The sequence below is a fragment of the Hemitrygon akajei genome, chromosome 7 (assembly GCF_048418815.1).
Source record: "Hemitrygon akajei chromosome 7, sHemAka1.3, whole genome shotgun sequence".
In the NCBI taxonomy this organism is placed as follows: domain Eukaryota; kingdom Metazoa; phylum Chordata; class Chondrichthyes; order Myliobatiformes; family Dasyatidae; genus Hemitrygon; species Hemitrygon akajei.
The window spans coordinates 161,989,590-162,001,068 of NC_133130.1; the positions used below are offsets into that span (position 1 = coordinate 161,989,590).

The 11,479-nt window shown below is 46.8% G+C and overlaps 1 protein-coding gene across 1 annotated transcript in view; it reads left to right on the top strand.

Annotated features, from left to right (window-relative positions):
* LOC140731114 (inactive phospholipid phosphatase 7) overlaps nucleotides 1–9,238 on the top strand; it is a 44,147-nt gene extending 34,909 nt beyond the window's left edge. Inside the window, exon 2 of the mRNA XM_073052412.1 lies at nucleotides 8,628–9,238. Coding sequence (XP_072908513.1) covers nucleotides 8,628–8,998 — 371 coding nt within the window. The 3' untranslated portion in view covers nucleotides 8,999–9,238. The remainder of the gene's footprint in view (nucleotides 1–8,627) is intronic.
* Nucleotides 9,239–11,479: the final 2,241 nt, after the last annotated feature.

Below are 11,479 nucleotides of genomic sequence, written 5' to 3' on the forward strand. Positions count from 1 at the left end.
GAGGAAGTGGCCATTGGAAATGGTGTGTAGGGATGTAGAAGTGTGAGCAAGTCATTAAAGCGGATCCCGGCAGACCTGTGCTTCTGACGATTCTGCTCATGCATGTCCGATCACCAGAAAATTAGCTGAATTACCTGCGTCTGAACCAGCAGGAGATGAGGGGCTGCTACACACTTGTCCTGACAGAAACATGGCTTCAGGTCTCCTATTCAGCTAGAAGGCCTAATCTCCTTTCGGGGAGACATAAAGGCTGGGACTTCCAGCAAGAACCGCGGAGTAGGTCTGTGTGTCTATGTCATTAAGAACTGATGCGATGATACCTCGATGATAATGACCCACTGCATGCCATAGATAAAATGGTGAAGTGCAGGACCTTCTACTTACTCAGTGAGTTCACTGCCATCGTGATTGCTGCTGTTTACACCCCCCCCCCCCCCCCCCACCGACCGTGCTTGTGCTGGGGAAGCGCTGCAGGAGCTGAATTGCGCCATTCCGCGATGTTGAAGGCGTTCACCCGGATGGTGTGTTCATTGTTGTTAATGTTTCAATCATGCCAACTCAAAAACAGTTCTTCCAGAGTTCTACTGGAAGGTCAACTTTGCAGCTCGGGGAGAAAATATATTATACCTGGTTTATACCAATGTTCATGGAGCCTACAAGGCTGCCCCCCCCCCCCAACCCTTCACCCTCTTCTTGGATACACAGACAACATGTCAATTTTCCTAATCCCTGCATACAGACCACTGGTTTAACGAGTCAAACCATCTTGGGGGAAGATCAGGACCTGGTCAGAAGGTGCCACCTTGGTGTTGCAGGACTGTTTTGAGAGCACAGACTGGAGCATGCTCAGGAAGGAGGCTACCTACGATCATCACATCAACATTGATGAATATAACACCATAAGACATAGGAGCAGAATTAGGCCATTTGGCCCATTGAGTCTGCTCCGCCATTCAAACATGGCTGATCCTTTTCTCCCCTCCTCAACCCCATTCCTTGGCCTTCTCCCCATAGCCTTTGATGCCGTGTCCAATCAAGAACCTATCAATCTCCACCGTAAATATCCCCAACGACCTGGCCTCCACAGCTGCCTGAGGTAACAAATTCCATAAATTCACCGCCCTCTAGCTAAAGAAATTTCTCCGCAACTTTGTCTTAAATGGACGCCCCTCTATCCTGAGGCTGTGTTCCCTTGTCCTAGACTACCCCCACCATGGGAAACATCCTTTCCACATCTACTCTGTCTAGGCCTTTCAACATTCAAAAGGTTTCAATGAGATCCTCCCTCATCCTTCTGAATTCCAGTAAGTACAGACCCAGAGTCATCAAGCATTCCTTGTATGATAACCTTTTCATTCCCAGAATCATCCTTGTTAACCGTCTCTGAACCTTCTCCAATGCCAGCACATCTTTTGTTAAACGAGGAGCCCGAAACTGTTCACAATACTCAAGGTGAGGCCTCACCAGTGCCTTATAAAGCCCCAGCATCACATCCCTGCTCTTGTATTCTGGACCTCTTGAAATGAATGCGAACGTGGCATTTGTCTTCCTCACCACCGACTCAACCTGCAAGTTAACCTTTAGGGTGTTCTGCACAAGGACTCCCAAGTCACTCTGCATCTCAGATTTTTGGATTTTCTCCCCATTTAGAAAATAGTCTGCACATTTATTTTCCAAACATTATATTTCATTTGTCACTTTCTTGCCTATTCTCCTAATCTGTCTAAGTCCTTCCGCAGCCTAGCTGTTTCCTCAACACTACCTGCTCCTCCACCAACCTTCATATCATCTGCAAACTTGGTAACAAAGCCATCTATTCCATCATCCGAATCATTGATATACAGCATTAAAAAAGCAGTCCAAACACCGACCCCTGTGGAACAGCACTAGTCACTGGCAGCCAACCAGACAAGGATCCTTTTATTCCCACGGGTTTGATGACTGACTACATAGGAAAATGCATTGAGGACATTTCCGTGGTTAAACACTACACTGCCAGGGCAAATCAGAAACCATAGCTGACCGCAGAGGTTTGTGTACTGCTTTGGGATCAGGACACTGCCTTCAGTTTAGGCTGTAGGACAACTCTAAGGTCAGCAAGGGCTATGCTCTCCCGATCCATCAGGAAGGCAAAGGGTGAAGGCGCACAGAAAATCCAGAGACACCATTGTGACGCGAGGGAGATTTGGTGTATGCGGCAAGGTGTACATACCATAACCAACTATACGTCCACGCTGCACGCCAATGACAGCGACACCTCCCTTCCTGGTGGGCTGAAGGCCTTCCGTGGACGATTTGAAGCAAAGAGTGTTGTGACATTGGGGAAAGCTCCCTCTCCCCTTGGCTGCAGTCGAGGTGAGGGGAATCCTAGCCAGGGTAAATCCACACAAAGCTGCGGGGCTGGACAACGCACCTGGTCAGGTGCTGAGGGATTGTGAGGCGCAGGTAACAGAAGTCTTAATGGACATTTTTAATATCGCTCTGAGACAGTCTACAGCAGCCTTCAAGGCAGACACCATCATTCTGGTACCCAAGAGAGCGACGGTAACTGGCCTAAATGATTACCGCCCAGTGGCACTTACTTCAACAATCATGAAATGCTTTGAGCAGCTGGTAATGGATCGTATAAAATCCCACCTTCCAGCTACATTGGACCCTTTCCAGTTTTTACCTACCATTCAAACTGGTCCACTGATGATGTCATAGCCTCGGCCCTCCACTCCATCCTGTCCCACCTGGAAGAACAATGCCTCATATGCCAGGATGTTGTTCAACGACATCAGCTCGGCACTTAATACGATCATTCTCAGAGGCTGGTGGGTAAACTGTCTTTGTTGGGACTCAACAGCCCTTTCTGTAACTGGATCTCGGACTTCTTGATGGAAAGACCCCGGTGAGTCTGAGTTGGCAGCAGCATCTCAAGCTCCATCACACCGAGCACTGGTGTCCCCCGGGGTTGTGTGATCAGCCCAATGCTGCTCACCCTGCTGGCTCACGATTCCACTGCCAAACCCAGCTCAGTCTGCATCATCAGTTTCACTGACGATACAACGATAGTTGGCCTCTTCAGAACAATAATGAGTCGGCAAGCAGAGAGGAGGTAAAGAGGCTTGTAAAAAGGTGTGAGGACAACCTGAGTTTCAACATAGACAAGACAAAAGAGATGATTGTGGACTTCATGCAGGTACACATCAACCACTGTTCATTGCAGATCAATGACTCTGCCACGGAGAGAGTGAAGAGCATCAAGTTCCTTGGTGTGCATGTAACAGACGATCTAACCTACTGTGGTGAACTACATATACCTGTCTGGACTGCTCCTGTGGCTCCTCCCACAGACCCCCGCTGACTGCTCCTGTGGCCCCTCCCACAGACCCCCGCTGACTGCTCCTGTGGCTCCTCCCACAGACCCCCGCTGACTGCTCCTGTGGCTCCTCCCACAGACCCCCTGCTGACTGCTCCTGTGGCTCCTCCCACAGACCCCTGCTGACTGCTCCTGTGGCCCCTCCCACAGACCCCCGCTGACTGCTCCTGTGGCTCCTCCCACAGACCCCCGCTGACTGCTCCTGTGGCTCCTCCCACAGACCCCCTGCTGACTGCTCCTGTGGCTCCTCCCACAGACCCCCTGCTGACTGCTCCTGTGGCCCCTCCCACAGACCCCCGCTGACTGCTCCTGTGACTCCTCCCACAGACCCCCGCTGACTGCTCCTGTGGCCCCTCCCACAGACCCCCGCTGACTGCTCCTGTGGCTCCTCCCACAGACCCCCGCTGACTGCTCCTGTGGCTCCTCCCACAGACCCCCGCTGACTGCTCCTGTGGCTCCTCCCACAGACCCCCGCTGACTGCTCCTGTGGCTCCTCCCACAGACCCCCGCTGACTGCTTCTGTGGCCCCTCCCACAGACCCCCGCTGACTGCTCCTGTGGCTCCTCCCACAGACCCCCGCTGACTGCTTCTGTGGCCCCTCCCACAGACCCCCGCTGACTGCTCCTGTGGCTCCTCCCACAGACCCCCGCTGACTGCTCCTGTGACTCCTCCCACAGACCCCCCCCCCCCCGCTGACTGCTCCTGTGGCTCCTCCCACAGACCCCCGCTGACTGCTCCTGTGACTCCTCCCACAGACCCCTGTATAAAGGCGATTGAGGCCTGTGCCCGGACTCATTCCCCAGGATGTAGTGTTGTTCATTCTTCCAGTCAATAAAAGCCGATACCTCGTTTCTTACGTCTCAGAGTGAGTTATTGATGGTGCATCACCTACAACACCTCATCATTAATTAGGAAGGTACAACAGTGCCCACACTTTCTGAGGAGATTGGGGTGTGCAAGGCTCCCCACCCCCATTCTAGCAACTTTCTACAGGAGTACCATTGAGAGAGTCCTGTCTGGCTGCATCATTGTGTATGGAACACCAGACCCTACAGAGGACAGTAAAAACCACCGGGAGCGTCACTGGAGTCGCCCTACCCTCCATTAGTGACATTTACTGTGAACGTTGTAGACGAAAGGCCCAAAGCTTCGTTGAGGATCCCTGCCACCCATTCCACATCTCTTTAACCCATGACCGTCAGGGAGGACGTACAGGAACATCAGGACCAGGCCTGTCAGAATGAGTAACAGTTTCTTCCCTCAGACTGTGAACTAGTGAATACCCTGCCACCACCAAGGTCTCATCACTAGGACAGCGAGCTGTTTACTGTTTACCAGTGCTGTGGTTTACTACATGTATTTTTAAATTATATTTTATTAACTTATTTATGGTAATGTTTTGATTTATGTGCTGTGTGTAGTACACGTTTTGTGGGTGCACTGTGGTCCGGAGAAATGTTGTTTCATTTGGTTGTATATAGGTACAAGTCAGATGACAATAAACTTGAACTTGAAAAAAGTATACTGTATACATAGGTTATCTGGATTGCGCTGTAAGGGTGGGAATGCAGGTGAAGTAATAACTTTAAAATGGGAAATGGATATTACTTGGAAGGGAAAGGTTTACAGGACTTTGGGGAAAGGTAGGAGGAGTGGGATATTGCTTAAATCTCTCAAAGATCCAGCACAGAACAATGACATGGTTGTAAGACAGGAAAGCAGCATCCATCATCAGAGATCCTCACCCCCCCAGGCCGTGCTCTTCTCTCGCTGCTGCCATCAGGTAAAAGGTACAAGAACCTCAGGATTCGCACCCCCAGGTTCAAGAACAGTTACTGTCCCTCACCCATTAGGCTCTTGAAATACCCTTTTAATCACTCACTTGCGCCATCATTGAAATGTTCCTACAACCAACGATCTCACTTTAAGGACTCTCTATCACTTTATCTCAGGTTCTCGTTATTTATTGCTGTTTATATTTGCATTTGCACAGTTTGTTGTCTTCTGCACTCTGGCTGACCCTTTGCCGTTATATTAGTTGAGATTGTCCATAGGAAAATGAATCTTGGTTGCATATGGTGACATGGATGTACTTTGATCTTCTGAATAACATCTAGCTTTACTGTTGGCTGAAGATAAATGTGTTGGCCTACCAGACAGCTTAAGTTGTTAGCTGCTTTACCCATTGCCCAACTATCAATATGTTTGAATTGTAAAGTAAGGACTTATGCTACAAGTTTGGTAAATGAGTTATTACTGTAAAAATAAACAAAACAAAATTAATGAAATAATGTTCATGTGCACATCTCAGGTTATTAACTGATTCTTTTGCATTGACAATTATTCACGTCCAGTGCAGATGTTGGCACCAGGATATTCAATCCTTCACACCAGTTAAAGTCTTTAAGCTTTCAGACCAGCTCTGCCCTCTTCCTGCCATTCAGACAGATTCCATCTGAACACAAGAAATTCAGATGCTGGAAGCCCAGAGCAACTTGCACAAAATGATGGAGGAACCCAGCGGGTCAGGCAACATCCGTGGTATGATCAAACAGTCGACATTTTGGGCCGAGACCCTTCTTCAGGACTGGGAAGCAAGGGGAAAAGATGCCGGGGGGGTGGGGGGGGGGGGGAGGAGGATAGCTAGAAGGTGATAGGTGAAGCCAGGTGGATAGGAAAGATAAAGGGCTGGGGAGAAAGGAATCTGATTGGAGAGGAGGGTGGGCCATGGGAGGAAGGGAAGGTGAAGACACCCCAGGGGAGGTGATAGGCAGATGAGAAGAGTTAAGAGGCCAGGAGGGAGGGATTTTTTTTACTGGAAGGGAAAATCGATATTCATGCTATCAGATTGGAGGTTACCCAGATGGAATACTCCACCCTGAGGGTGGTCTCATCTGGGCACATGGACCGACGTGTCAGAATGGGAATTCCATCTGAACTTCTAGCTAAACCCTTCATTCCTGCATTTACCTTATCTTCCTTAATTCTCTTGGTATCTAAGAGCCTGAATGGAAGTAGAAAAACAGAAGGCATGTGTGAGGGAGGAGAAAGGGGGAAAAAAACTGCAAAAAGACACTTTGGCAACTTCAATCCTGAAGTAGCAATAAAATGGTGCCACAGCTCAGCATTTCTACAAATGCTTACAGCCAATGATTATATTTATGAAGTGTCATCACTGTTGAAGGACATACAGTCTGTGATTTGCTCATAGCAAGAACCCACACTGGGGATAATTTCGATGGTGAATAAGCATTGGCTGGGATACTCGTGAAAACTGCTTTGGTCTTTTTGGAATGAGTCCCCAGGAGATGACATCAGGAGGCCTGGTGTAGATTTGCATTTTAGTCTTGGGGTGGGAGATAAACAGATGACAAAAAGGCATGTGTAGGGTAGCTATAGAGGAGAAGACATGGGCTCCTTATAGAAGTTTGGCAATGCTTTATATGTACTTATCTACAATGAACTGGAAGGTAGACTGGCCTAGTGTCGGATGAAGGTGAGACCATGGGCCACCTCGGGGGCTATATGATGTGTGGACCCCTTCAGCACATCTAGTGCCATGCTGCAGCCAGCTGTTGAGTTGAGGTCAAGGATGACTTTACCTCCATTTTAGTCCTGTGAGTTCAACAAGGCCAAAGTGAGATCCACACAGAGGCGAAGCATGAGATGTTTGATGGGCCAAGTGGTTGGGCAGTATGGAAGGTGCTGCCTTAAACTATTTCATTATAATATATTTGAAGGCTTGAGGAGCAATGTTTCACCTTTCATGTGCGGGAAGGGGCTAATTGGAATGTGTGGTCTGTGGGTAGAGGAGCTCCATGTGCGTACGTGCGTGTGTCTGTATTCTGGTTTGGTTCACTTCCACATATCTAGTGAAAACATGAAATATTCTGTAACATTCTTCCATTGTTGTCTGGCGATTCTCCCTCCTGGAGGAGACCATTCCTGTCACTCCTGCCAAACACTTTTTGTTTGTCCACTTGGGATTTCTTGCCCATTTGTTCCCACCCCCAACTCCAGCACACAGCATTTTGCTTGTGGCTTTATCTCACTTGCAAAAGTCCTGGAACTGTCTCCATTTCCTCAGCTCCCTCTGCACGGCGGCTATAATACAAGCTGTTACCCTGGGGAAGTTGTCCTCTTCTCCGATGCTTGTCCAGCAGGCAGTCAGCTGCACTGAGCATGGTCCTGTTGGAAACTGCAAGTCATATATAGTATTTTTCTCTGGGTTTAACTCACCCTAAAGCTATTTCAACTGCCTTTTTGACTAATTCTGTTTGCCTTTTTGCAGGGTTATCTGATTTGGCACAATTCTGAGCTACCCAAAAACTGGTAAAATACAATTGCTAGAAAGTTAATGCATCTCATAAAAACCCCAACCCAAGGCATCCTTCTAAGGATATATAGCAGTAGTTATCTGAAAATAGCTGTATGTGCTATTTACAAGTCATGGGAAAAGCCAGACGTTCTAAAATATCGGGTTCATCAGAATCTGATCTGATGAAGCTGGTAATATTAGAGTGAGGTCACAGAATATTTTTTCAAACCTCAACTTTCCGTCCAACATTTTGGTATTGCTAAAGTGTTTAAGCTGTAGTCTTTCAAAGCTGCAGCAATTTCCACCATCATTCCGTCAAACACCAGGCCAGTATCATATGAGCTTACAAAAAGAAGAACTATCCGTTCTGGATCTGTTCAATTGACAGTGGTAGAGTGTAGATTGTCCATCTTCCACTTTATCAGATGAGTTTATAATGGACCAATCAGCAAAATACACCACAAACTTCCTCTACTCTGTGTATCTCATGACACCCTAATGACATTTTGTTTATTCCTTTCCTCATTGGTTACCTCTTCAAATTCTCGAACTTTCTTGTTATTCTTACTGGAAGCTTGTTTCTCCATGAACGATGCTGAAGCAGGTCCATGAATAGAGCTTTCCGACATTGCAGAATTACCCTGGAACCTCCAGCAATTAAAGGTTAGTTTCCAGATCACCAACATGAATACACAAGCTTTTGTAATCACGTAAGGAGAACTGCCTGAAGAAAGATAGACATTTTAACTTTATGCAGTATACATTGAAAGAAAGATATAAAACTTTACCATATATAAACCCAGCATTCTCACGCAGCTGTCCTGCCTTCAGACTATTATTATGCTAATAGGTCTACATAATGATGTATTTAACATCTGGATAAGTTGTTTCCTCTCATGTGTTTTGACAAAAAGTTTTTGACCGTGTGAATGCTTACTTTTCCAGCCTTGATCCTCGACATGCTGGTGGGGGCAGGAGTACAGAAGCTAGTGAAGAGGAAAGGGCCTTCTGAGGTGACTCGGGGGATTTTGGATTACGTCGTCATGGATGTGTTTGCTTTCCCAGCTGCTCAGGCCAGCAGAGCAGCGATGGTGACGCGATTCTTCCTCAACCACCTGGTCCTAGCGGTGCCCTTGCGAATCCTGCTCGTTATCTGGGCTGGCGTCATCGGCCTCTCTCGTGTGATGATTGGGCGACATCACCTGACTGACGTCTTCTGCGGGTTTCTCATTGGCTATTTACAGTTCAACTTTGTGGAGTTGCTATGGTTACCATTTGGTACCTGCCAATTACTGGCATCAGTGATTCCAATATGACAGACACTGGAGCTGCAAGGATGAAGCAGATAAAAGATGGGTATGGGGCACTGGATGTTGGGGTGGACACCAGCACCTGCATTGGTGAAATGGTGGAACTAGAATTTGCAATGCCTCCTGCAGCCCTTCAATAGTGCATTTTTGGAAAAGTGGAAGACATTTCTGCCTTTTAGATTCTTTAGAAGATAGAACTCTTCAAAATTGCATTTGAAAAATTCAAAATATTTGCTTGTAATATTTGCTGGGTTGTGGGGATGGGTGGGTGGGACATTGCATTGGCTGCCAATATCGCAATACCTTCAACTTATCAAAAGACCATGAATGAGACTTTTAATAACAGTGAAGGATGCCAGAGTCTGTTCAATAGGAAATGCTGGAACGTTCAGCTGGTAGAAATGTGGGAAGGGTGCTATCATTTCCGACCGACGTCAAAAACTGGCTGTTCTTGCCATCGCTTCATCTATATCTTACTGACAGCGTGGTCTGCTGTTGCAAAGTAACTTGCAGGTGAATAAATGAATACTCATCATGGATTTAAAACCTCGTGGGCTTGAATGGGTGTTGGCTTCCCACTGACCATCTGCTTCCAAACCGCCGGCCACACGAAGACAGCTGGAAGAAGCCCACTGGCCGTCACAAGCCAGCTGTGATCCAAAAGCCATAAAGTGATGTGACGAGCCTTGTTAATGCAGTTCGCTGTTTCTGAATGGGGCGATGGGGGGAGCTGCACGTCAGTGGTACAAATATGACTGGGATTTGTGGGAAGACCGCAATTATGTAACCCTTTGGAATAAGCATGACTATTTTCTTGTTTATAGCCTTGATGCATTAAACGTGTTTGTATTCTGTAGGGATATTGGGTGGATTATTTCCGTGTAAAGCTTTGATTGCAGTCGTATACTTGTGTGCCTCAGAAAGTTCTCAAGTGCCTGGCAAGGGATTGCCATTAAGAACAGTTATTGCCACTGCCCAAGCAGAGTCCACTTGCAGTAAACTGAATTTCCATTTAGTCTGCCTCTGGTGGTGAGGGAAAGGGTACTGGCCCAGGACACAGGAAGAACTTCCTGCTACAGAAGGAAGAAAGAGCTCACACTTCGAAAGCACTTTCCACCACCGCGTCAAAGCCTTTAGCACTTCACAAAAGAGGTCATTTCTAAAACGGGCTCAACAGCACTGAAAGCAGCAGCCATTTCTCCACAGCTTACCCCCAACGAACTTCAGTACAATCATTTGTTTTCTGGGAATAACTCTCTGCTGCTATTCAAAACAGTGACCTCAGGCTGCAGACGTTTGATTGGAGTTGAGTAAACCCAGCCTTCTAATATTCATTTGTAGAGAAATACTGTCACGTACAGGATTCTCTACAGCCACACAACATCCCAATTTGGAAAAATATCACTATTCCTTCATTGCCGTTGGATCAGAGTCCTTGTAGTCACTGGCCAGCAGCATCACAAAACTCTTCTCACTCCACATCCATGGCCGGGGCAAGAAGATGGCTTACTCAGGATAACAAAAGCTAATCTCACAAACTAATACTTCAGTTCAAAACTTACTTTATAGAATCCATTTCAGCTCAAGATTGAGTCATTAATCCCAGTTTGAACAATCTACACAAGAGTTTCGTGTACAGACTTCGGAAAAGTCTAAGGTTATGAAATGGGTTTTTTTTTAAAATAAGAGATCTCAAACTATTTCTGAAACAGTTTATTATGAAACATAATTGCCTCCCTTGCCCGAACAGTAAATTACAGCTTTCATTGATTACTATTATAACTGTACAGTGTGATCAAAACAAAACACTGGATATAAAAATTAAAACAGCCAAGTCAGCCAGTGCCCGGTGGAAATGCTCTACAAAGCGGCTCAAATTTTGGTTAAGTGCAGCTAAAATTATCTTAAAGCACTCCCACCCACCATAAACAGGAGCTACTCTGACATGCTTTTGCCCTTAATCTGACAAAGACTAGTTTACTGCCACGCCTGCAGGTACAGACCTATGTTCCCCCCAGATTCCAATTTACCCATTCAAATTCCTCCAGCATTTGGCCTTCACCGTTTTTAATCTTCTAAGGTCTCTGAACTCTTGTACGTCCCTGTATTTCCTCACTGCACCACTGGCAGCCGTGGAGTCCTCTCTCTAGATTTGTCCGCTTTCCAACTCCCCTTTCTCATCGAAAATCATTTAAAACAAACTTGCTTCTCCAAGTTTTTGGTCATCTGATGTGATTCCTCTATGTCTGTTTGGTCACAACATTTTAAAGCCGCTGTATAAAGGCCATGTCTCAAGTTGGGTTATATTGACATCAACATAGAAGGAGATGGGGACTAGCTGTCCAGTTCTTGTGCTGTAAGATTCCCCTTCAGGTTTGGCTTTCTATAATCAAGTGACCATATTTTGCAGGATGGGGCGCTGTTGCCTTTACAGTCCCTCCTTTAGGGACCGCCCAATAGCGCGGCTGATAACGCCACTGCCTCATA